This window comes from Cuculus canorus, chromosome 2 (genome assembly GCF_017976375.1).
Source record: "Cuculus canorus isolate bCucCan1 chromosome 2, bCucCan1.pri, whole genome shotgun sequence".
In the NCBI taxonomy this organism is placed as follows: domain Eukaryota; kingdom Metazoa; phylum Chordata; class Aves; order Cuculiformes; family Cuculidae; genus Cuculus; species Cuculus canorus.
Genome location: NC_071402.1, coordinates 63,505,634 through 63,532,489, shown reverse-complemented (window position 1 = coordinate 63,532,489; position 26,856 = coordinate 63,505,634). Strand labels below are relative to the sequence as shown.

Below are 26,856 nucleotides of genomic sequence, written 5' to 3'. Positions count from 1 at the left end.
AAGCTTCCCCCTTATGTTATACTGAAGCATATCCAGCTAACTTTAGGGTCTAATTTAAAATTAAAGCATTCTTCTACCTAAAGCTTATCTGTTCTTAGCCATTCCAGTGAAAACTATTTTTATTTTGTGCTCTCTGTCACTTACACTGAAAGCAAGCCAACCCACACAGGGTTGTCAGGAAGCAGGGGACCCACACTGTGTTCTTGTGACTAACACTTAAAAAAAATCCTAGTAATTTTTCAAAATAAAGATGATAAACTTGCCAGCAGGCTTAAATTCCTGCTCAGGATTAAGCAGCTGTTGAAATTAAACTGGGAAGCCCAGTGTGGAAGTTTAGAAGTCCCTGTATGGAATCTGTGTATCTTCTTAAATTGTATACAGAAGTGCCCCAACACCTCTTGGAAGTGCCAGGACAGCGGGAGGTAAAACGTTGAGCTGCTTCGCTCAGGCAGAGCAGAGCACTGACCTGATGCACCAGGGGTTCTGCAACATGGAGGCAAATACCAGCAACCACAGTCCACGTGTCTACCGTCCTACATATGAGTAGAGATGTACATGCTGCATGAATTTCAGGTGGTCCTGGCAGTGAAGGACATTAGTGTCCTGCCACCTTACCACAGCCACGTAATTATCCCATCCTCTAATTACTTATGCTGACACCCCAGGAGCAACCTCCCATCTGGCCTGCATTACAAGCGCAGATGTGACATTTGAAATGGTGCGATAGAGCCATTGGCTCCTGCCATACATTTAGTCCCCAAGAGCCTTTCAGTTACCAAAAAGTTGGGTTTTTTTCTGAAAGTTCCTATCCCTGTAATCAAGTGAGCACGTAGCCTCCTCTTGGCTGAAGAGACTTGACCAGTGTCTACTGCTGCAAGAGCTCAGTTCCAGTTCTCCTGCCACTTCCTTCCATGTTCCTTGGCCCAAAGCCGTGCCTGGTTGGGCAAGGCACTGCTCACAGAGCTCAACTGCAGACAGTGTCCATGTGGCGTTTTATGCCACATTCTCCCTCACACCCCATCCACTGAGCAAAGAAAAGGTCTTTTATTATCCTCTGATACTTCCAGTCATGTCCCAGCAGAGATCGAATTCACTTACAAAAGCGCGCCTGGAGAGACAGAAGCAGCAGTGGAGTGCTAGTATTCTTGAATTATTTATAAACAGTAAATAAATTAGAAAGGAATTGGTAATATGAGCTCTGAGCAAGAGCCTCTTTGTTCTGCTAAACAGTAAGATGAGTGAAGAAAACTCATTTCTGGTCAAGGAAATGGAAGGGAGGGATCAGCAGATCCCAGGGACAGGCCATGACTGCATACAGGAATCTAGTTGCTCTTGCAGTCCAGCTATCAGGGCTAATTCAACCTGGTAAATAAAGCCAACACTAGGGTTCATATTTGCCTTGATTTTAACACACTCATGTATGTTCAGTCATGGCATTCTAAGATAAATGCAGCCCAAAGACCCTGGAAAGTTTGTTTTCATTCCTTTCTCTGCCGCAGGCTTTATAGGTGTTCTAAAGCTGGTTTTGAGAGGTGTTGCAGAACTGCAGACATAGTTTTAGGCTTACCCAGGCAAAGCTGGGTTATGTTAAGAGTATGAACTCTGCAGGATGGACGAATCTTCCCTGCAGGCTGGTGGTGCTGTGGCAGCTGTTATGACAAGCATGAGGCACTGCATGTCTTTGGCCACAGTAAGGATTAGTGGCTGAAGGAAAAAAAAAAAAAGGAAATTTTTATACCAAAATGAGTGCAATAGCTACTTGCTGAGGAGATCTGTGAGAAAGGAGAGGTGCCCTCTGTGGAGAGAGAGGATTGTGTTAGTGATAAACAACCAGTTGCATCCAATAGAACAGGGGGTCACAATGCTGGAACAGGGATGGTAATATCCCTGGGATTTCAGGATCATCACAAGCCTCTGGAAACTTTCCATTTCATATGCACAGTGCCAATATAGAAATAGCATCATCATGCTTTTTAAAAAAGAACTAAAAAAAAAAAATCGAGCAGTGCTTTGCTGCACTTCTTCCCATCTAGGGAAAGATGGGATAAATCCCATCAGTCACATTTCTTGATGTAATTACTGTTGAATACTCAGCTAGTATGGGAATGATGTTATGGAAACGCCAAACAGAAGAAGGTCCTCTTGTGCTTCTATTAAGAGGTACTCTCTTATACAATCTCTATTATAATGCATAGCTCGGTCCGATTAGTGTTAAGCAGCAAGCACTATGAGGTAATCAGCAGATCGCCTACGCGTCGCAGTAGTTTTGAGCTGAGTTTCTGAACCCAGGTAACATCAGGAAGCTGTTTAATCTTTTTCTGTAATTATTGTAGACTAACTGGAGCTGTTGTAGGAAAGAACACAGCAATGTGCAAATCTTTTATATGCATCCAGTACTTAAAGGGGACCTACAGGAAAGCTCTTTGTCAGGGGTTGCATAATAGGATGAGGGGTAACGGTTTTAAACTGAAAAAGGAGAGATTTGGATAAGATATTAGGAAGATATTTTTTCCTGTGAGGGAGGTGAGGTGCTGGCACAGGTTGCCCAGGGAAGCTGTGGATGCGCCATGCCTGAAAGTGTTCAAGGCCAGGTTGGATGGAGCTTTGAGCAACCTGATCTAGTGGAAGGTGCCCCTGCCCATGGCAGAGTTGGAAATGGATGATCTTTAAGATCCTTTCCAATCCAAACCATTCTATGATTCTATTAATTGTATACTAATAAAAAAAAAAGAAAAGAAAGAGGAAGAAAAAGAGGAAGGGGCGGGGAGTAGTCTTGGTTTCAAGGGCACTGAGGCAGCCAGAAGAGGGGGATTACGAATGCCTCCCAGCAGAGGAGCTGCCACCCTCTCCTTTCCAAGCATGGCAACAGGGGAGGCCCCAGGCAACCCACTGCAGCCCAACGGCAGGCACCACCGTGCTCAGCTGCCCAGGTTCCCTCCCAGCCCCTCTGTGTCTTTCCTTTTCAGGTCTGGCTGGCTTCGCTCGGCTCTGCCCAGGAGATCAGTATGAGGTAAGTCTGAGATGGTTTATGGTTTGTTTAATAATGAAAGAATCAAAAGGAAGGCAGATTTATGCTGCTTTTTACATCACAACGAATAAAGCCTTTTTACATGAGCAGCCCAAGGAACAACTATTATTTTTCCTGTATATGCTCTGAAAAACCTTGCAGTTTGCAAGGTTTATGTCTCTTTATGTCTCCTTATGTCAGGGCATCTGTCAGAAGACTTGAAAATTATGTTCAGAGCAATGGGTGATGGCTATTTGAAGAACTACAAGCTTTTTTTTTTCATTTATTTAAAAATTTAATTAAAGAAATAAACCCACAAGCAAAAATCCTTTATCTTTTAAGTGTCTTCTGGAATGGGGGCATGCGTCTCACTGTCTTGTTCATGACAAACATTTCTAATTCCCCTGGAAAAAAACAGATGGCCCATCCCATGCGCGCAGAGCAAATTGAAAAAGTCTTTGCAAGGATCCTGCAAATGTTTAGACTTTACTTCATCATAAAGCAGAGTAGCAGAAAGACACAGAATAACCATTTCTTGAGACCCAGATATTAGGGGCTGTGAGGCTGTGTCAGGATCTCCAGTTGCTGCAGCGTTCTGCTGGAGAATATGAAAAGCAGGTTAATTGGAGATGGATTAAGATAAAAGCCTCCAGCTTTATCCAAAGCGGAGTTAACCCTGCAAGAAATTTGCAGTGGCTTGATAAGGGATTTCTCCCCCCAACTTGTACTTCCCAGCTGTTTTGATTGTCAATTCATTTGTTCCCACTCTTGTTCCCTGTGATAAATCTCTTCTGCCACTTCCATGCCCACAAGCAGCATGTGGTTCCTCTGTGGGCCCAGCTAGTTGGTGCAGGTCTTTCCCAGCTGGCCCTGCAGCCCCATATAGGCTTGCTGCTCTTACTGCTTCAAATTGTGTTACCACACGGTGGGTCTCATTCACTTCCATCACCAGGCAGCCAAAGTCTTGCAGCTTGGGAGGCCTCTGATGCGGGATGGCCAAAAGCTCACCTGCCCTCTCCCTTGCCTGGGAAGGGCAGGACGCTGTAGGTGTTAGGGAAGGACCCGGGGGTTTCATCCTGCTCTCCCAAATCTCCCACCTCCACCCTCCTCTGTACCTGTAGACAGAGTTAAAACTCCTGCAGCTTCCTTCTGGATCAATAGGAAGTAAAAGGGCAGTACCTACACCACTAACTCTTCCACCCTACTACAGACCCATTCTCCAATTCTGTTTCTTGTGTTTGTGCATCAAGTGAGCGGATTTCTCAAGAAAATAAGGGGATTATTGTTTTTCAGATTTTCATGCGTTATGGTCGCCAGCGATGGAAACTGAAAGGCAAAATAGAAGTGAATGGCAAGCAAAGCTGGGATGGAGAAGAAATGGTTTTCCTCCCTCTCATTGTTGGACTGATCTCCATTAAGGTACGCCTGCTAACTCCTTTACCTGCAAGCAAGGCAGGAGTCAAGGAGCTACATTCTCATGCATCATCAGTAAAAACGCAGCAGCAGATAATTAAACTCTTTGGAAATGAGCCATCATTAGTACTTCCAACACACCTACTAGAACGAAATGCTATTATATTGTCCAGTCTAGATCCTACAAAACTATAATCAGTTTGAGAGTTTTGTGGGAGAGGTTGTCCTAACTCTCCACAGATGGGTGTTATAACCATAGTAACACAACCTTTGCCTCACATTGCTCTCCAGCAACTCAGATTATTTACACCAATGCAAAGGAAGACTAAAAACCTGTTTGCTAACACTATCCAGGAAAACAACAGCAATGAAAAAAACCCAAACCAAAAAATTCCTCTACTAGAGACTTTTTCAATAGAATCATAGAATCATTAAGGCTGGAAAAGATCTCCTAAGATCAAGTCCAACTGTCAGCCCAACACCATCATGCCTACTAAACCATGTCCTGAAGTGTCATGTTGACACGTTTTTTCAACACCTCCAGGGATAGTGACACCACCACTTCCCTGGGTTGTGCTGCTCAGGTAAGAGAGCAGCGTCTGCTAATCTGGAGAAGTGCATAATGCTCTCATTTTAACACATGCAGTGCCAGTGGGCATAAGCTGGATGGTGTCCTGAGGTCCATTCTCACCATACTGTGTACAACAGCAGTGCTGTGAGGTTTCTGTTCACAGTAAGATGAGGACACGTAGAAAAACAAGTCTAACTCTTTGGCAGCTTCCTAGAGCACAGCAGTTCCCAAAATTTCTTAAAGGTAGTCCCTCTGACTCCATGCCCTGTCTCCAGGGACAGAACAACTTTTGCAGCTCCCAGCAATCAGCAGTGACTTTTTCTCCTAAACCAGAGTCTTCATCACTGCTTCATCCTGTCATTGCCCTAGAGTTACGTGAGAGGAGTACATAGAATAGGGCTCCCTTGGGAATTACTAAGTAGGCCGTATACAGAGAAGGTTGCCTGACATGAACATTGTCGGTTGCTGAGAGAATATTAGACAGGAGAACATACAATATGCTCTCCCTGTTCCTACTCTTCCCTTGAGTTCTGCTTATGGTCACTGCAAAAGGCCAAATACAAGGCCACATAGCCCTTTTGTCACGGCCAGTGTGGTTCTCTTCTGACACCCATAAAAACTTAAAACATAGAAGCAAGATCACATGCAACTATGCCTTTATTAAAAAAAATATCTGAATTTTGCCCTAAGTTATGATGATGCTGCAAACATAGACATATTTAGAAGCCTTTTAGGAAAGGGTCCAGGCCAGAAAATCAAAAACATTGCCTTGTAGTTAATCCTTACAATGCCTTGTGTAGTCCTACATATTCTGTTCTTGTCTCTTACAGGTCACAGAAGTTAAAGGACTTGCTACGCACATCCTTGTTGGAAGTGTTACTTGTGAGACAAAAGATCTGTTTGCAGCTCGGCCTCAGGTGGTTGCAGTAGACATTAATGACCTTGGCACAATAAAGCTGAACCTTGAAATCACCTGGTAGTAAGTAGAGCTGTTTGGTTGCTTGGTTGATTGGTCAAGTAGTTGTAACAATTACATTGCCTCACCACCCTCATTGTGAAGAATTTCTCCCTAATATCTCATCTAAATCTGCCCTGGTTCAGCTTAAAACTGTTCCCTTTCATCCTGTCCTGCACTCCCTGATAAAGAACTCCTGCTCAGCTTTCCTGTAGGCATAACCCTTTTCCTGTAGGTATATCTCTGATATACCTGAAGAGTAGCCAGTAGCCTACTGTGCAACACTAAAAGAATATGTTAAATCCACAGACTACGTAAACTGTTTGGGCTTTCATTAAGAAATAGGTAATTTGAATTCATATAAGACAAGGAGTAAAAAGTACACAGTATTAAATCTCCAGAGAGACACGAGACCGCGTCACAGCAAGCCTGAAGCAACAGAGCTAAGTCTTTCCACTCAGGCAGCATAGCCCCCTGGATCTGCATCCATGGAAAGCAAAAAGTTCTATGTGGTCTCGTCTCTCCTTTTTGCTCCCTACTGAGGCAGATAGGGAAGGAATTGTGTCCCAAGTTTGGGGTATGAGAAATAGTTCACAGTCAGCCACAATACTGCTACGTGGAAAATGGGGTTGGACATAGGTTCTTAGTTTTGGCTATTTCAGCTGTTAAAATAGGAGTGGTGAGTACTGATGTTACGAGATGTGAAACAGATAGTGATGAGTGACCATAGAATTGTATAAAGGGAGTAATTCTTTCCCAAGCACAAGAAAAGATTCATAACTGCATTCTTATATAGTCATTTTTTGTTTGATATCAGTCTGAATTTCAATGGAGTTGCCCTGGTTTTATGCTAGCTTGGCCAAGTTCAGAAGTTGGCCCATCTTTAAAAGTTGGCTTTTCTGGGCTTCATACATGGCCTGAGGGTGGTGGGAAATCTCTTTAACATTGTCCATCTGCATTGGTAATCATAGGTAAGCTGATGGTGTTAGGGTTCCAACCTAATTCTCATAATAAAACTGGTAACTGTGATTTCTGAAAAAGCATTGATGCATTGATGCTTTTAGCTTTTATAGTCATGTATGCTCTTTCTTGTAATGCAATAAACATAAAGTCAGCAGTAACAGCTACTGTTTTCCTTTGTAATGCAACAGCTCTATTAATAGTAGAGCACCTTTCTCATTAGTATGTGTGATGCTTGTCAGCTCAAATCCAAGAATACTTTTCATGTGAGCAGTATAACATCAAACTATGCTACATAAATGATTTCCTAGAGTAGAATACTTTTATCAGAACCAAAACCCACACTTCTGAGCCTGCTGTCTAATTAACAACATTTTCTTTTAAAGACTTCTGTTTAAAACTTGCTAGCTCTGTGTTTTGAAGTGCTAATAAACCACCTCTTCAATAATACTTTCCATGGATATGAAATTCCTTCTCACTCAGCCCAACCTTTCTTTTCCTGCTTGTGTGTCCATAGCCCCTTTGATGTTGAAGACTTGACCCCATCCACAGGAAATGTGAGCAAAGCATCTGCTCTCCAGAGGCGAATGTCCATGTACAGCCAAGGCACTCCAGAAACGCCAACCTTCAAGGATCACTCATTCTTTGTAAGCTCTGTTTGACTTCATGTTTATGTAACGAGAAGCCCTAGAGCAGTTCAAACATGGCAAACACTTCATTGCTTTATACGTCTAAGCTTTTTTTCCCCTGGTTCCAGCAGGTTACCCTTGCAAACACTTATAAAGCAAGTGCATCCTTAGCTGCTAATCCTAAAAGGTGACTATGATCCTGGAGTTTTTGGAACTATGTGGCCAGTTATTGCATACCTGTCCTTCTTGCCTGACTGCTGTAATACTTGCATAATTTTTATGAAATGTGTGTTCATTTTGTGACAGTAACGGTCATTATAGAACTAGTATTTTTAATGCATCCCATGGTCAAATTTGCCCCGTGCTGAAGCTATTCCCAGGGTGCTCTTACAATTTGCATGAATCGCATTCTGAATGCTTAATCAGGACTGTGTATTAAGCTGATTAGGCCATCTGTATGGATATGAATTTTAGAAGTGCTGCATCCCATGCCGGTAATTTAGTACTCTGCTACAAAGCATTCCATTAACTTGCCCTTCCTTACACCCCGTTTGCTTTAACTGTTAAAGAAATGGCTGCATCCCCTGCAAGACAGGCCAAAGTTGACTATCTTAGATGCTCTGCAGGACACTTTCTTTGACAAGCTTCGTCGCAGTCGCTCTTTTAGTGACCTGCCATCGCTCAGGCTAAGCCCAAAAGCAGAGCTAGAGCTATATGTGAGTCCTGGTTTTTGTTTGGTGGAGGATTTTTTCAGACCCCGTGTGGCATCCCCATTCCCATGCATGCTTCATGTGTTACTTTCTGTTGTAACTCACTCATTTTGCTGACTAATTAGAGGAGAGAACCTGGCAGTGACAGCCCATGCTGCTCACATTAATTCAAAGTGTTTCTTGGTTTCTACAGGGATAATGATCAAAACCCAACTATCTGTGGGTGGAGAGCTGGGGGTGAATACGAGCCAACCTGTTATTCTTAAAAATGGTCTGCTACACCAATTGATGTTGTACATTTCCCTAGTGACATGACTCCCAGATGCTAAAAGCATACCTATGTCAAGGGAAAGAAGAAGTAAACCTTTCAGTATAATTATGTTTATGGAAAATAGCTGCTAATATTGCTAGGGAAAAAGATGCAAGTTTTGAACCCTTTAACCTTTTGTACCTTACCAGCATCTGAATACTTACAGTTCTTTCCAGCAAATGGTCAGCAAAATGGTAGTTGTCTTTCATCTGTGCTGTGCATTTCCATGAGTTGGTCACATAACAAAGCAAGGCTGGTAGGTCAGATAAGCAGGTTGTGACTCCTATAGTGATTTTTTCCCCATAGGTCAGTCAGAGAGATGAACATATGTATACACAGTGATAATTTTTGCATCTGTATACACTGGATTTGCTTCCTAAATGATGAATGCCATGCACTGAACATACTTTCAACAGAAAAGAAATACCATAGTAATATCACCATTAAAATGCCACGACACTAGAGAAACTTTTGGAGCAAATGGTATTACATTTTAGGGACTGCTATTTTAGAAGTCAGAAAATAAATATGACTGAAAATTGTAATGGGTACAAAAATCCAGCCAAGGTGGCTTAAGTAGAACTTCATCAAAAAGATACATGCTGCAGGAACTAGAGCAATGCAGTAGAAATGCTGTCTGAGGGAATCTGGTAGGATAAGCAGAATTCAGCTCTCTGTTCCAGGTCTTGCTTCCTAGAAGTCAAGTTTTCCAGTATTCTTCCTGCTGAAATCAGGGGCCATGCCAGATGAAAGCAGAAGGTGGATTTGAAGTATTTTCCCCATCTCTCAAATCTTGAATGCTTCTTTAATCTTTTCTTTGCATTTGTCTTTCCTGGGCTCGTACTCTATTTTTTTTTCTCTTTCCAGTGCTACATAAAAAACCATTTTCTCTCTCTCTCCAATATCTTTTCAGTCTAATTTGCCAGATGACGTCTTTGAAAATGGAACGGCAACCACTGAGAAGCGACCTCTTTCTTTCACTTTTGGCGACCTGCCTTATGAAGACCATGTGCCCCCCGCCAATGCATCAGAGTCCTCTTCTGCTCACGTCAGCTCTAGCCCTGACATCACTGCAACCCCCACCCAGCACCAAGCTCTCCAGACTTCCAAGAGCTCAAGCTTGGACTGCAGCAGCAGTGACTCCCGCAGAGACTCTGTTGCTGAACCGAAGGACCTGCCATCCCAGGAAGAGGGAGCGGTGGTTGAGAACAAAGCCACCACAAGGGCAGCTCCTGAAGTTTGCCAAAATACCTCTGATGCTGGGAGTGATCGTGTCTTTATAGAGACAAGTGTCCCAGTGTCTCTCCTGCAGGACACGGATGAAGGTTCAGAGCTCAAGCCTGTGGAGCTGGATACCTATGAGGGCAACATCACAAAGCAGCTGGTAAAAAGGCTTACATCAGCAGAGACACCTGTGACCCCAGAGAGGTTGCCCTGTGAGGGATCGATTAGTGGGGAGTCAGAAGGATATAAGTCTTACCTTGATGGAAGCATTGAAGAAGCCTTGCAAGGGCTTCTTTTGGCTCTTGAGCCACATAAAGAGCAGTATAAAGAGTTTCAGGACCTGGACCAAGAAGTGATGCATCTAGATGACATCCTAAAAGTGAGTACATTTTCAGAAAATACTACCCTAAAGAAAATCTGAGTAGGTAGTAACTCCTCCCTTTCCCTACAAACATCAAAATAGGGATTTTGAAGATCATTTCCTTAGATTTGCTTCTGCTTGGAGCATCCTTTCACAGTGTTGCATTTTTAAACTTGTCTGCAAAGTGCTTACCATAGTCTTGTATCCTCAAGCAACAGATCTTTTAATGTATCTGAAACCTAGGGGAAAGAGAAAAAGGTGCAGTGGCAGAGGAGTAATTAAATTATATCCTTAAATCATACAAGAAACCACTTAGGAACCTGTTGCTTGTACCGTAATAGAGATGACTTTATATCCAACCTTCTGTCTTTAAAATCTGTGGATCACATCCTGAGTGAGTGTGCTTAGCATGCTACTCCTGAACTCTCCGGAGCAGTACAAAACTACACTAACTGAGGATCAGGTCTTCTAGCCAAAGGAGCTAAATTTTCTGAATTGCCAAAGACGTTTATAAGCACAGGTCTCACTGAAGGTTGCCGTCTCCACATTGCCCTGTCTTTTTCCAAGCCTTTTCCTTTTCCCCCATCCATTTTTAAAATGAGAGACATCCTGTTATTACACCAGGATAACGTGCTGAAAATTAGAAAGAAGAAAAGGGGTTTGCATGTGTGCTGTTAATGTTTACTGCCAACCACTGTGACTTGTGTCTCTTCCATGAGTGATGACTCATGACATGTTACTGTGCGAAGAGTATTATATGGGAAATAATAATTTCAAATGCTTCATATTCATATGCAAGTTGGTCTGCTAGTCGTTTAAGTCTCATCATTTAAAAACATGGCTGAGGAGGAAGGAGGGAACAGACAAAATTTGTTAACACCTTTGGAAAGGTGTTCCAAAGGCATTAACCATTGGTGTTTGCAGCTGCATGGTACTTTCCCAAATTAAGTGCTTTTTTGACAGCCTGCAGCCCCTGTTTCTTGCACTATTTCTCTAGGAAGTTCCTGCAGGCAAAGCTGCCATTACTATTATTTTTTAACTTCTTGGCTGCTCTGCAGCTTGTACAAAGAGAACAACTTTCCAAACAGCACAGGGACGATGGAGACTGTTTATTTACACTCCTTTTATCAGAGGTTAAAAGGGACAGACATGGGATGGGGCAGAAAGAGAGAGGACAGATGTGTGCAGACAGGATTCCTGCACATTGGAAAGGATGCCTTTTCCAGATCTGCTTTATGTCTGCGTACTCTCTATTAATCAGCTTGCAGACTAACACTCAGCCTTGCCAGCAGATGTGCTGGGCTTCCCGTGCAAAAAGATTGAGCTGGAATCCAGCTGTGGCTGAAGGAATCTCTCTTGGCCATATCAGAAAGAGAAACCCACATGTTGCTGTGTGTTTCTGCCTGAAGAAGCAGCTATACTGGCCCTGAAAGGAATGGTAGGCTAAAGCCATTGGTGCTGGAGAGGAAGCAGGATACATCACCCGTCTGTGTCACGGAGGTGTTGGGAGGTGTGTTTGATCAGCTAATAACTGTACACCTTAAGGTGTCAAGTGCTAACATGTGACCATTATAGCATTACTATTGTGCGCAAACAAGTTGGAAATTAAACTCCAAGCCTCCTCAGCTCCAGAGGAGTTGGTACTAAGATTGAACTCAAAGGCCAATGCATTCCTTTCTACAAGCAAGACAAAGTCCTGGCTCCTGCATGAGCCTGGAAGATGGGGCTTGTGGAACACCACCAGTGGGTCCTGGCTGGTTCTGATCAAATAATCATGTAGCGTGAAAGGTGAAATCATTGCACAAACTGACAGAGGTGCACTTGATCCTGCAAGGTGGCCCTTGAAACAACTCTGTGGGCACATCTGGATAAATCACCACATGGGACAAAGGCCTTCGATAGTTCCTACAGCAACAGCAAGACTTCTGTCGCATTTCTTTCAAGCACTGAGATGGGATATCTTCCCCGCCCCGAGCTCTTAATTTCCAAGTTATAATATTGCCTTTCTCTGTCACCTAGGAATCTTAACACATGGTTGTCTTTTCCTTCATAAGCTGTGTGGCTACAAAGGCCACAAAGTCCTCCCATCCCATGTATAAATCTACAGATATGGCAACAAATACATCCCTGGCTAAGCTCTGTTGGAATTATATGTAGAATAAATCCGATAGAGCCATTGCATACGTAAAGCATGGCTTCTGTAGCTAGAACAGCGATTATGGAATGTGCCTTCCCTTTTCAACTTTCAGTGTGTCAATTGCCTTGTCTTCTTTTGGAGGATGCCGAAAGCTGCGTCACTTGGATCCAAGATGTCCTTCTTGTTTCTATAAAACACACTTCTGAATTTTGCCTTTTAGAGTTTGCCTTTGGGGAAGAGAGGGGAAAGGATAAGGAAGGGAGGAAGAAGGGAAGGGTTTTCAAGTTCTCAGGCTTTGCTTGTGTATGCTATGAATATGAAGGTTTGAAATGACACACTTAATAAAATGAAGTTTTAAAAATAAAATTAAGGATTTTAAAGTTTTAAGCTTTATCCCTTTGTTTTTTCCTTCACTGGTAGATAATATCTGGGGTTTTCATTGGTTCGTTCTGCCTTTGCAGTGCAAGCCAGCAGTAAGCCGAAGCAGGTCCTCCAGTTTAAGTCTAACAGTTGAAAGTGCTTTAGAAAGCTTTGATTTCCTGAACACCTCTGACTTTGATGATGAGGATGGTGGTGGTGTGGAGGTTTGTAATGGTGGAGGAGGTGCAGACTCAGTATTTTCAGATACTGAGATGGAGAAGAACAGGTAAGTTTGCAGTAACTGCCAGCTGTGCTTATGCCAAAGTGATACCCTAGCTCTTTGTCACTAACAGAGGATCCCGGTGCACGCATTATTCAAGGAAGACTGACTAATCCTTGATGAGTTTATAGGGTCAGAGGGTTCCCCATGGCTGCTGCATACAAAATCTTTAGCTTCCAGGATAATTTTTCTCCTGTTCAACTATACACAATCTGTCTTCCAAAGGAGAAGGGTAACTCAAATTAAGCTGATGTCAATACTGGCAGAGCCTCTTCCTTGACATAGGAAGCCTTGACTGGCTTTCCTTGGATGTAATTACTAATTCCTCTGTGGTTTTTCCCCCCTCCCTTTGTCTTTTCTCTCTAGCCGAATGAGTCTTTGCAGTGGATTAAGCTTGTCAGTAACACTAACACAGGGCCAGATTTAAGCAGCATGGTGTAGGTTTCCTTTGGAATGTAAGAGTGATGACTGGTACTCTGTTCATGGCCCTGCGTGTTACCTGCCCTTCTTTCATCACTTTTGGACTTCTTGAGAATAAAACAAAACAAAAAAGCTATGGTGTTTGTGCCGTGAGCTGCCATTGTCGTGTGACCTTAAGATGCTGTGTTTCAATCATTAGATCCTAAAATCATGTTTGCATTCTCAGAGCTGCCACATTGCTTAACAGGCTCATAAGGAGCACTAGAGCTGTGAGAAAAAAGAACGTGGTTCCCTCGCACCCCACACTTTCCAACTAGGAATCTGTATTTCTCACAGCTTATTATGGCCTGTTTAAAACAACTTTGTGTTCAAACAAGCAACCACCGTGTAGTTCCTGTCATCTTACTGCATATCCTCTTTCCAGAATCAGACGTGTTGAGAAGAAAAACTTGGAAAACGGTGTTGCTTGCTAAACTGGCATTTTGAACTCAGTTCAGTCTGTGTTGATTTAAGGATCTGGCTTTAACCAGGCACTTTAGCATAAATTTAACTTGAGTAGCAAAAGTTTAAGTTATTTATAAGCTAACTTAGAAAGCAACTAAAATATTTTAAGTTAATGTAGACTTTAAAATTTCCTTCTTTTCCCTCTGGCTCATCCCCAGACAATGTAGATTCCCACTTCCATTTTTAGACGTGCGAGTGTGTGACTCAGTGCAAAGACTGCAAGTGTTGAAACTTCTAAACTTGCAGCCAGATACACTTGCCATCTGGGGACTGACCTCAGGCTTTTAAACATAGGGAGGATCATTTGGACAAGAAGACAATGTTGGAAATAATGATTTAAAACACAGTGAAACTAGCTTAACGCTCTTACAGAAATGATTGACAAAGTAAACTGTACATGTCGTGCCTAAAACAGCATATGAAAACATCGTGTCTCTTACTGCAGCAGTGGTTTTCCTTTCCTTCTGCAAGGACTATTAAATTTGGCACTAGGAGGACACTGAAATCACTGTTCTTAGCAGTTTGGTGCTTGGGATAGCACGAATTGTAATGGTCCTTAATCCAGAGTGATGGGGGAGATGATTTACCAACATATGGGAGAAAATACTGATTTACCAACATATGGGAGAAAATACTGTCACCACCATGTGGCAGTAAGGGGGGGGGCGGGGGTTAAAAAGGCTTCCTGGTGAGTAAGGCAAACTCTTCAGGGTGCGGAGAGCTGCCCCCTTGCTGGGTACAGCCCTCCCGCACCTGTCCAGGGCAGCACTGCTCTTTTATGACATGATGTCTTCATTGCAAGGTTTCTGGCTGCTTTCAGCTCTCCTGCCATGCTCATTGTTCATTGCCCTGGGTGAGCGTGTATGCGTGTGTGTCTGCCACTGCAGTGGATAGCCCTGCACTGACCATCCTTCATCCCTCCCCAGTTACAGGACGGAGCACCCAGAAGCCAGAGGCCACCTGAGCGAAGCTCTCACCGAGGACACAGGCGTGGGCACCAGTGTGGCCGGCAGCCCCCTGCCCCTGACCACAGGGAACGACAGCCTCGATATAACCATAGTTAAGCACTTGCAGTATTGCACGCAGCTCATTCAGGTACCGGGCCCGGCTCATTTAGGGCATATATTGTATTTTATTTTCCTGCAGGCACCAGTATGCCCACAACATGGGGTATGGGCAGGTCAGCATGGTCAGTGCCATTCCGAGGAGGCAGTGGGAGTGTAGGGCTGGGATGGCCACTGTGCTGGAGTGGGAAGGTGACACCCTTCTCCCCAATGGGAAAAGCCTCTGTTGTTTCCATCCTGGCTCATCTCAGAGTAGACCTGACTTGCAAACTACAGGGCACTTTACAGGTGCCACACAGCAGGGCTGAGGGGCAGCACAGCAGATAACAGGGGCAGCCCCTGCTCTGGGTTACAAACATCCACTGGCTTCGCCGGGAGGTCCTCGGTAAGATCAGCCCCCAGTTAAGGCAGTTCCTGTCTTCAGAGGTAAAACAGAAGCCCATGGCCCCATTGTTTGACTGGCTCCCTGACAAGGCAGCAGTGTTCCAGTGCAGAAACCAATTTCTGTGTATGAGCTGGAAAGATTGTCTGTGACACATGAATTGAAGGCAGACAATAACAGTCCCTTCCCCGCCTCGGACATCGAAATCATCTGTTCATCCTAACACCTAACTAGCACAGCCTTTTTGGGGTTTTTTTTTCAGCGTCCAAGCACAGCAAATGTGATTTTAAGTCTCTAGCAAGTGAGGGCATCACAGTTTTCCTGACAAATCAAAGCATACTGGAGCTTCCTCTTTGCAACTAATATTTGACTCTTCCATCTTAGCTATAATTAGCTTTGTGTTCCCAAAAGCCCACCGAAGCAATACAGAGCAAGTCTGGTTCCAGCGCCCTTAGTGCTGAGCTGGACACTCTGCTGACTCACAAGTAGGAGAAAAGGGGATGGTTTTGGCTTAAATACAAGAGCACACAATAAATATGCAGCTCAGGGAAGCAAGCTCTGACTATGCCCAAACATGGGTGAGATTTGATATGAACACTATTTTAGTGGACTGCTGAAGAAACCGTAGATGTCAGCAGGAGGAAAAAGCGCTAAATTAATAAAGACACCTGAGTAGTTGATCAGAGGTGAAATGGAGTGGAGAAAGAGTGAGCTGTTGTCTGCCTCCAGGAAGTGAGGTCCTGAAAGTCCATGGCCTTTGTTATGCGAAAGTCAGACTAATATTCTTTTCTGGCGTTAAGGCTTATGAGGATTGACTGCTTTAGCTTTGCTGAGTGTATGAATCTGAATTTACTTATGCAAATGACTGCTTAGATACTCAAGTGCCTGGATCTAGATGTAGATATTAAAGATGTAAGCAACAAGGCGCATCAACTAGAACCCCAAAATATCCCAGAGACAAAAAACTTTTGAAGTTAAGGAAATGGCATGTTTCCAGGCAATGAATTTACCATTGCACTTTTTCAGGTGCCAGATGTTTTGGAGGTTTTTTCCCCTTCTGAGTTTTTTTTTTCTGTTGTTGGTGTTGTTGTGCAATGACTCCTTTTCCTCTCTTCCCATTTGTCTTCACTAGCAAATTGTATTCTCCAGTAAAACACCATTTGTAGCAAGAGACCTCCTGGATAAGCTGTCCAGGCAGATCCTCGTGATGGAGAATATTGCAGAGATCAGCACCGAGAGTTTGGGAAACGTCACCTCCCTTACTGATGGTAAGAGACAAGTTAGGGAGTTTCCTTCCGGAATGGGTTTGTTTGGGCATGTGTGCCTGCTGAAATAATCGTTGTGCAGAGCTCAGCATCGCTGCAGGGGATGCCACCGTAGTAAGGTCGTCTCGCAGTTACCAGCAGATATAGCAGTCACCAGAGCTGGTCAGGGGCCTTATTCTATCTTCAGTGCTGGTATCCAGAAATTGGCAGATGAGAAAAGACTTGTCCTTATCCTGCTTGATATGCAGAAGATGCATAGAGGTCATCGCTGCGGTGGGGTAGGCATGCTGCCACCTCTGAAGAGCCAAAATCTTTCACCTCTCCTTCCTGAGGAAAGATGGGATCTGCCTCATACTAGGAAAGGCATAATACACCTCTTCAAACAATTTATTCAGAAGACTATTTTTAGGCTTTTCTGTGGAGAACTATTTAGATATCTGTGGTGTTGTTGTGTCTATTTTAATACGTTCGAGAATTTTGACAAACGCTTAGTTGCTAATCCTTGGAACACTCTGGCAGAATAGGTAAATATACCATGGTGTATTTGCTTTGTTTATCAGAAAACTGAGGCACAATTGAGTGACTTACCAAAAGCCACAGAGCAGTGCTAGGACAGGGACCAGTCTTGTGCAGACCAATTGCATTATTCTCCTAGTATTTTGTGGTACTTGGAAGGATGAATCCTCCTTGTGCATAACAGAATCATGAGCAAATTTTCTTGTATTCTACCATGGGAAAAGGAAATAACACGTTATAAACTTGGGGTGAGCACATGATGCTGTGAAGGTAATGGCACAGGGCAACTCACCAAAAAGTTAATGTCCATCAGTGGGCTGGGATGAGATTTCCTTCACTCTTACCATCTTTTCCCTTCTGGAAGTTGATGCTTCAAGCACAGCTTTGTTTTATCTTTTGTTTTGTTTTCTCCTCCAGCAATTCCAGAGTTCCACAAGAAGCTATCACTACTGGCTTTTTGGATGAAGTGTACTGGCCCTTCAGGAGTGTATCACACATCTGCAGACAAGATGATGAAGCAACTGGATATCAATTTTGCCACCACTGTGAATGAGGAGTGTCCAGGATTGGCAGAAACAGGTAGCAACTGCTGCAAAAAAAATAGTCATCAAAGTGGAGAGCAGTTGTGTGTTGGGCTTTACCCAATTTTCATTGCTTTGTTTTCCAAACCCCTGGAGGTCTATTTAGCCATGGCTATAAGATCTCATTTGAAAACTAATGCTACAGCTCTTCAAACAGTTTTGGCCCAAAATAATCAGATCAGAATAGGAGGAAAAAAATGAGGTCAGCAGAAAAAAAAATATTGTTTTAAGGTTTATGAGCTAATCAGAAAGTAAGTCGATTCCCAAATACATACAGGTGTGTCAGTGATTCATTGAAGTAGGAATCCTCTCAGTTTTATGTGCCTATATAATGTTCTTGCCTGAATACAGTTTGCTAAGATGGCATTAATATATATCCAAGTGAGTTTATCTGAACATACAACATATCTGAACATATTTTGAGGGAGATGTACCACTTTGACTAGCTCTCCTTGGACTCAAATGGGGTTGTAGGGTGACTTGCTCAGATGTGGGCACCCACATCCCAGATGCCTATCCATGGCCATGTTTTTATTCCTGCTCCGTGCTATAGCTGTCACAGACAGTGCCTCAGACTGCCTTTCTGCATGCTACATGTTCACGCATTAACAAACTCAAGCAAAGCCAAACCCAGCTTCTGTGCTTGTCTCCCCTACTTCAGTGGCATAGCAGAGATGTAACTGAGAGTGCATGGATATGTGCTTAGTGATTCAGGGTGTCATTTGGACAGAAAGGGTATGTATCAGAGAGGAAGCTGCACTAACCATGTGTAAACTGGCCTAGGTTCATCCTTACAGATATCCTCTGATGATGAGAGCTAGACAGGGAGAAGGTCTAACCTGTTTTGAGGTCAGAAACACTAAGGAGTATCTGGCTTTGCAAATAGGTTTCTTTCTTTCTGGTTTTAAAATGTGCTGTAGCATTTTGCCTGCAGCTTTTTCTCTCACTAACATGTCCCTTTGTTTGTGGCTGCCTGCAGTCTTCAGGATCCTGGTGTCTCAGATCCTGGACCGGACGGAACCTGTCCTCTACTCCAGCATGTCCTCTGAGATCATTACCGTCTTTCAGTATTACAACTATTTTGCCAGCCACAGTGTTAATGACCTTGGAAGCTATTTGTTGCAACTCGCAAAAGAAGGTAGAGTATATAAATTCTAGTGGCTAAGAGGGGAGTAGATCGGTGTCCTGAGCTTGGCACAAAACAGTTCAGCCCTGAGGCAGATTTTACAAAAGAAAGGAGGAAAGGAGACAAGGAAATGCCTTGGATACTAAGTCTGAATGCACCTGAACAGTTGTGCGTGTCAAGGGAAAGGAGCAGATGCAGACACACCTTCAGCCATTTCTATTTGTATATTGGAATAGGAAAAAAAAAAAGTGGGAGAAAAAGATTTAGTTTTTAGGATGCGGCTGATGGTGGTGGGCTGGGCCCAAGGTCTGGGAAGATTTGGATAACATTCTGGTCTTTCACCATCCTTTATGGAGAGACCTTCTGAAGCGCTGAGATCTCAGGAGCTGAGGGATCACAGCACCTCAGTGTTTTCTGGCAGGCTCTGCCACGGAGAGCTAAAGAGAGAAGCAGATGCTCCACAGAGCATGCTAAACTGCAATCCCTGGCAAGTCAAGTTTTCTTCTCTATTTGAGGGGGAGTTTGAGGAATCTTGCCTCGTTTTCATTTTTATTTGGGCATACCAGAGAGCTTTTTCTCAAAAACCTGGTAAGAAAAAGGCATTTCAGCCCACCTCTGAAACACATTAGCCTTGGCACTTGGTGGCAGACATCAGTCTGCCTAGGAAAGCTCTCATAAAGATACCCTGGAAGGCAATACTCTGACAATATTGGATTTCACTTGTTATAGGGAGGATTTACATCTTCCAGCAGAAAGTGAAGTTTTGACAGGTAGGCCGTTGACTCCGGATAGGTGTAAGTGCTGCAGTGTCTTACCTAGCCCAGGTACTCATCTTCTCCTCTGGTAGAACATCTGAGAAACTGGCACAGCTTAAAGCCCAAACAATTCCCCATGCAGATACACTGCAATATGGACCCATAGCAATTGCTCAGATGGGGATTTTTCATGTCATTTGTCTGTATAGTAGAAATTGGGGATTGATAGCAGGGAAAGGAATAATATGAAATATTGAGAGGATAAAATAAAATAACAAAGACCTTCCTCTTGCACTTCTAGCCTCTGTGGTTCAGGTGCTGCAGTCAGTGAAAGATGGAAAACTGCAGCAAAATGTGGCCAAAATAAACTCCAATAACCTTCCACCACAGCAAGAAGTTTTGAGAGCTTTGGCTTTACTTCTCAATGAAAATAAAAACGAAGTCAGTGAGACCGTGGCATCACTTCTGACAGCTACTGCAGAAAACAGGCACTTCAGGGAGAAGGTAAGTGGCAGAAAATCACCTATGGTATAAGAGAACTGTATCATCATGACATTTTTTTCTGCGTGTGTGTCTTAAATGTCTACGTGTATAAAATAATTGCTCCAAGCTTGATTTAAACTGATCCAGAGGGATTTCCTGTCTAATCTTTCTGCAAATATCCAGGTCTGTTTCTGTCATCGTGCCAGTCTGCTTCTACCTGTCATTACACTAAACAGGTACTAACCAGAACTCTGCAAATATAAGTGTTGTGCTTTCCAGCTATCTTCCACACTTCAGTGTTTCTGCTGACCTGTCTTAGACTTGACTTCAGGCCAAGACTTCAAGGCAACAGTCACCAGCGTCATCAATGTGCGAAGACATTTGTCTGAGAGTTTTATTTTTGTCCCAAAGGAGGCTGGCATCTGGGACCTCCCACCTTTCCTGGAGGGGATGGGCTGCCTTGGGTGAAAACAACTCAGCTGTGAGATCTAAAATTTGAGTCAATCACAGATATTAAAGAGAAGGAAGAAGAGAAATAAGAAGAAATTAGGGGTTGGCTTCTACCCTTTCATGGCAGACATTTCCCTACTATCCTTCTTGTTCTCTGTCAGGAGGGAGTGAAAGAAAAGGCACTTGGAAGAGGCAGAGTGGTAGAAAGGTGGAATAAGAGAAAAAGAACCTCACTCTTCATTCTTCTTTTCTGCCAATCCATTCCCCTCTTTGCTTGCCCTCTCAGTTCAACTTCCATTTCTGCAGGCTCTTGGTTTCTTATACCACCGCCCCCCAGCTTCTTGGAGACAGCATCTCAGGGAAAACATTACCTCTTCCTGGACAGGCATCTGTAGCTGATAGTTGGTTCACTGCCTACAGGAGGACCGCGAGGTGCCTTGTATGACAGCATTACGCAGCTTTATACTGCAGACAAGTTCATTGCAGAGCCAGTTGCCATCAAGATTTGCTGCTCACACTGGTTTTGTTTGCTCAGTACTAACTACTAATTTCTAAGACCAAGCTGGTCTGTCAGCTCATGCTAACCTTGTAATAATTATTTGCAGTCCCCCTGGGGTCCATCCCACCCTGTTCATTACTACCCCTACATTACAGAAACCATCTCAAGGGTCAACTCTTGAGCTATTTAGAGGCCGAGGGCCATCTGAAACTCTTTGGCAATTTATGCAGAAAGGTCCTCAAGGTTGCCAGGTTGTGCTTCTTGCTTTAATATGAACTTTTCCTCACCAAAAGCTGGCCTGAGACTACTAAGTATGATTAGTGACCTGGCCTGGATCTGTTGTAGGGAATTATTCCACCACATTACCTGTAGCAGGGGCTGTGCCTCTGTCCCACACGCTCGCTGTCAGGGAGGTGGGCTGCAATCCCTCTCCCTTTAGTACGGTAGCAATGCCTCTACACTCCACTATTCTGCTCCATACAGGCACAGACATTTACACTGCTGCTCTTTTTTATCTATTTTCAGGCCTTGATTTATTACTGTGAAGCCCTAACCCAGCCCAACCTCCAGTTGCAGAAAGCAGCTTGCTTGGCTCTAAGATACCTCAAGGTAAGAGACACAGAGTTCATTGTGCCACTTGGCTTTACTTTAAAGGAGGGACATCTGATAGGTACAAACAACAAAATAGAAACTGCAATAGCAGCAGCAGTAGTGCTTTTGTTTTGCATTGCTGCATTGCATCCTTTTACAAATACTATGCTGTTTGGAAACAATTTAGAAGCTTTATTTCAAAACCAGCCAGGCTCTGTGATAATGGCAAAGCTTATCTTTTCCTTCTTCTCATATTGATGTTAGAAGACTTACTTCCACATCACAGGAAAAAAAGAATCATCTGCAGAGTACTGACTGCGAGGGGAAGAAATCATCCTCTCCCAGGATAAAATTAGCTGTAATGCACATGGGTTGCATCGGGAGAAGAGGAAGGGAGAGACAGGTCACAGTTTGTTTTCTGACACCACACAGAGCAGCTGTAACAGCAAGTACAAACCATGCAGACAAGTAGCTGGTACATCTGGGTGCTACAGCGTCAGCTGGTGTCTGGTACCATTTCTGCACTCACATGACAAGAAGGAAAAATGCTGCTTTTGTTTTGGTTATACAGAGCCATGGGAAAGAGCAGCTGTGTAAGCCAATTGGTATGGGACACGGGGCCAAAAATACGTGTTCCATCAGACAGCCACTGTGGACCAACTGCTTCTCCCTCAAAAATGTCCCTTGGAGAAATCGGCTCTAAAATGTAACTTTATCCCAGCCAGAACTGATACCATCCAATGCATAGTCCAGTATTGTTTAAATATGGAAAACATCTTCGCCCTTGAATGAGATGTTGGCAGGACTCTCTTGAGAAGCAACATGACACCTCTGCTGCATGCAGGGGACAGGGAAGGGTTTGATCTCTCAGGAAAGGCAGACTTGGAAACAGTGGTGGGAGGTGAAGCTAGAGAGATTTAACTTGAGCACCATGACTCTAATGCATCTTAAATGGTAAGAATGGCAATTGCTGGGAAAATACTGATGGAAAGGATGCCTGCCATTTGAGATCTTCAAATAAACGGTGAAGCCTTTCTGGCAGTATTTAAAAGATGGGAATGCTCTGACTGACAGGTGGCTGTGGGTAAGCTAACCCAGTGGCAGTCTCATCCACATCAAAACGCATCACCCGCACTATGTCCCACTCTGCACCTTGCAGCCATCTCTGTGGAGCTGTGACCCTATTGCTCATGTCAGCATTCAAGATGTTGTCACCAGGATTCATCTGCTGCAGACTTGCCCTGAGCCAAGCACAAGCGACCACATTTAACACAGGGTGGTGAGATTTAGTGGCTGTGGTAGCCAAGTGCTGATTGAGAGCTTTGTAGACCAGACGTGTGCCCCTCAGATTGAAAAGGCTCATACAAATCCTGACTCTGTGGCTCAGAGCTTATTCCATGTGTCATGCTGGACCAGTATTTGCCTTTCCATTCACTCATCTCTCTTCTTGTCATACTAAATAGCCTGCCGGAGATACTATGACAGCTGTTCTCCCCAAAGGCCTGACATTTTTGTAGCAGAGCAGAACAGGATTATTCCTTGCTTCCTTCCCAAAATAGAAGAGACAAGGCAAAATGTGGATATGTTGGTGAATGCAGGTTTTGTTAAGGAGCCCGCAGTGAAGTGACTGAGTACAAAGGATAGGAAAATTAGAAAGGGTCCAAGCTGACAGCAGAAAATATGCCTGCTCCTCAATGTTCCCTCTTGGGGAAACCCCATTCCCCATGTTCCCACCAAGGCCCTCTGCTTGGAGTAGAAAGGTCAATGCATAGGTTGGTAACTATTTCCACGCAAGGTTGTGAAATAAAACCAGAGTGTACTGTGCAGTGCTAATGTGGTTCTTTTTACAATTCCCAGGCTACTGAGAGCATTAAAATGCTGGTCACGCTCTGCCAGTCTGACAACGAAGAGATCAGAAAAGTGGCGTCCGAAACCCTGCTTTCACTTGGTGAGTTGCCTGTTTTAGTATTTAATTTTCTTTTTTAACAGAGCAGCATGTAAGACACCGAAGTTATACAGATGGGAGACTCTCAACTGAAACAAAATATTATAACTATATTATAACACATTAGGAAACATATATTCTTAGAAATAATTAATTTTAAAAATGATGAAAATGGAACAAAGAGAAACTGTATTGTGTTAGTCGGGAGGAGATAGTAGAAAAGGAAAAACAGCAAAAGAGAAGTTAACAGACAGAATTAATTCATACTGAATTTGAGCACCAAGCAGCCTTGAGGAGGCAGGGCTGGCATGCTGCCTGCTGCATATTACACCCCTTCCTCTTGGGGAGCCCCTCCTATCACCCCTGTAGTGCCATTATCACACTGTCAAGTGCCGTTAGTACTGCCAAGTGTTCGTTGAATCTGAATTATTCTTATATGCTTATTTGGAGAGACTCTGCAAGTCCTCCTTCACACAGTACCCCAGGCACCTCACATTGACCTTTGTTTGTCCTTGAGACAGCAGATACCCTGTTCCTTAACCTGTGATCTGGCTGTGTAGCAGTGAGCGACGGCAAATGTGGCTGCACAGTTTCACATCTCCAGTAGTTCATTGGCACAGAAAAATTGTATTTATCTAGCCTTTAGGCTAAGCACAAATTTCCATCCCATGGGTATGTGTCCATCTGTAATTGTAGTTAGGCAAACTCTTCAAACATGCTCTCTTTCATTCACCAGTTCAGCAGGAATTCAGCCTGTTGCTGGACCTGTTGTTGCTCACGTTATATCAAAACTAGCCTAGAGGCAATTTTGTAAACTCTAGGAGATTGTACTGCCGTTCTCCTAGATGACATACAGAGAACATTTTGATTCCTAATGGTCAATTCAACACACTAGGCTTAGTGCTGTCTTCAGATGCCTATAGGTGACAGTACCTAAGAGAAAAAGGTTTGAGAGACCCAAACAGTTAAATTTAGCAAACATACTGCTGCTTCTTTTTCAGCAGTATATAAGTAAAGATGTGGCTGGGCTCACTTCTTTGAAGTGCCAGGAAGTGAGAAATGGGTAAACTTTATATTGTTCAAAGCAGAAGTGGGTAAACATCATCTGCCTCAAGCACACCACAGCTGCAGCTGAGACCTTGACAAGCACCATAGGCTGTTTAGTAAGACAAGTGTATAAATACTGTCATCTAATCATGCCAGGCACATCTGCTTCTGTTTTGCTCTAGATAAAAGAAGCAAACTATGTGAGAAAATTTTAGAAGTAATGTGAACAATCAGAGCACACTTAATTTTTCCAAGTAATTTCTGGATTTGCCTTCAAGGACGTAAGAAATTTTAAGAAGGGAGAGAACTTACTAGCAGATCAGTACTTCCTAATAGCAGAAAACCCGGTTTCAATGTTGTAGGGCAATGCTATAATATATTATTATACTTTGACATTTTTCATTCAGGTGAAGATGGAAGACTGGCATATGAACAGCTAGACAAATTTCCCCGGGAATTTGTTAAAGTTGGAAGCCGCCGTGGAACTGAATCTGCCACAGCTTTTTAGGTGGAAAAGAACCTGCCTACCTTTCAGAGTGATTCAAGTAGGATGGAGCTGCATTTCAGCATGGGGAGCAGAAGGAAGGCTTTGAAGAGTTCTAAGAGAATGTCCCAAAATGTAGCAATTTACAGACTTCTTAAGGAAAAGCAAAATCTAAAATCCAGATCAAGAGTTCCTCTTGGCTCCTGTTTGCAGCTCATGATGGAACAGTTGGATGCTGAGGAACAACACTTTCTTGACTGATTCGTAACAAATAATGTAGTTGCAGTTACTCAGCCTCAACAAAATTCTGTGAGTTTTTAGAACTTGGCATCTTCATATATTTTACTGAGTATTATATTTACTTCCTTGAAGTTGTCGTGAAAGCTTGAGACGTGCAATACTGTAACAAGGACAAGCAGGACGCCACTTGAGTAGGACTGCAAAGAAGCTTTCTCTCTAGCCCTGAGCTAAGCGTCTGCTGCCATGCAGTGTCCCTGCAACACTCCAGCAGTGGGAAACACCTCTCAATAATGAAATATATTTTGTCTCAGTAATGAAATATAGAGCAAGTTTCTTCAAGTTTTGCCTCCAGAAACAGCATGATGTAAACCCTGGGAGGTGTCACTTTGGTGACTCACTCTAAATGCCTCCGCTGGTCTTTTATTTCCTTTCTCGTACCCTCCAGCAACAAGCCGTCATTAATCCAGAGATTTGTGAGGGGGATCAAACAATCACGTAGCTTTCTAAAAACTAAATGAAAAGGTAAAGTGCATTTATTTATTCCAAGAAGAAAGAATGAATACAGCTAATTGTGCGAGTCCCCAAAGCCATTTGTTCCTATAAGTTGCAAGAAGGATTGGATTTCATACACTCTCATTAGTGCATCATACCTTCTATAGAGTGATTTCAATATAAAGAACTAGAACAAACTAAAGTGGACCTAGGAGGCAGTAATAAACAGAGGGCAAAGTGAATGCATTCCCTCCCTCCCCCTAAGGCTGAAAGTGCTTCAAACTGTTGATTAGAAGCCTTAAGTTAACAGAGGAGGTGAATAGAATTTAACAGAAGAGTGTTCCTGTACTGTGTTCATTATGCATGAAATGCTAATTAGATGTCAATTAAAGTATCCAAATTTGCATAGATTACATAGAAAAGATTGCAAACAATTCACAATCAAAAGGAAGCCTTGTGCGCCAAACACATTGGCAGGCAGGGGCTGTTTTGTTTTCTTTTGTTTTTTTACTGTGAATGCTACAATGTACATATCTGTATATTTATAAATATATATATTCTTCCTTTAATTAAAAAAGTACATTTTGTACAGTTCAAAATGCTTACTTGTTTACTGAGGAATACAGACTCTTTTTGCAGAGGGTGAAATAACCATGTTATGGTTTTTATACCATGCCTGTCCCATCAGCTGAATTCTTCCAAGGTGTCCTTTTGTAATGACTTCTGTTTTTTGGTTTTTTTTTTTTTATTTTTTGGTTTTGCTTTTAGCTTTGTGGCATTTGTACTCACCATATTTCCTATCACATTTAAGTTATAATAAAGATTATTTTTTAATTACTAAGCACATCAGTTCATATGTATAATCAGTCTTTCTGTCAGAAGCCTCTCCACTGTAAGGCCCATATAACCATCAAACATGATGGAAGTCAGGTCTCAGTACCATAGGTGGCTCAATAAAAGCACCTTGCAGACAGATTTAGGGCAAACCATTAGGGAGTTGATTAATCATATTAAGGGGAAAGGCTTGTAGGGACTCAATTCAAGCCTAGTCACCAGGACAAGACTTTACAACAATAAAGTTTTAACTAAATTATA

General features: G+C 43.1%; 1 protein-coding gene across 2 annotated transcripts in view; it reads left to right on the top strand.

Moving 5' to 3' along the window:
- Positions 1 to 26,856, top strand: part of RIPOR2 (RHO family interacting cell polarization regulator 2) — a 71,111-nt gene extending 44,255 nt beyond the window's left edge. Inside the window, exons 9-22 of one of the 2 annotated variants that reach the window (XM_009564222.2) lie at positions 2,967 to 3,010; positions 4,301 to 4,426; positions 5,822 to 5,970; positions 7,424 to 7,553; positions 9,469 to 10,158; positions 13,284 to 13,354; positions 14,768 to 14,936; positions 16,420 to 16,555; positions 17,486 to 17,647; positions 18,629 to 18,787; positions 19,832 to 20,034; positions 21,488 to 21,571; positions 23,411 to 23,501; positions 24,953 to 26,856. In XM_009564222.2, coding sequence (XP_009562517.2) covers positions 2,967 to 3,010; positions 4,301 to 4,426; positions 5,822 to 5,970; positions 7,424 to 7,553; positions 9,469 to 10,158; positions 13,284 to 13,354; positions 14,768 to 14,936; positions 16,420 to 16,555; positions 17,486 to 17,647; positions 18,629 to 18,787; positions 19,832 to 20,034; positions 21,488 to 21,571; positions 23,411 to 23,501; positions 24,953 to 25,053 — 2,315 coding nt within the window. In that variant the 3' untranslated portion in view covers positions 25,054 to 26,856. Of the gene's footprint in view, positions 1 to 2,966; positions 3,011 to 4,300; positions 4,427 to 5,821; positions 5,971 to 7,423; positions 7,554 to 9,468; positions 10,159 to 12,738; positions 12,924 to 13,283; positions 13,355 to 14,767; positions 14,937 to 16,419; positions 16,556 to 17,485; positions 17,648 to 18,628; positions 18,788 to 19,831; positions 20,035 to 21,487; positions 21,572 to 23,410; positions 23,502 to 24,952 lie in introns of both variants that reach the window. The other variant, XM_009564221.2, reaches the window with a different exon arrangement.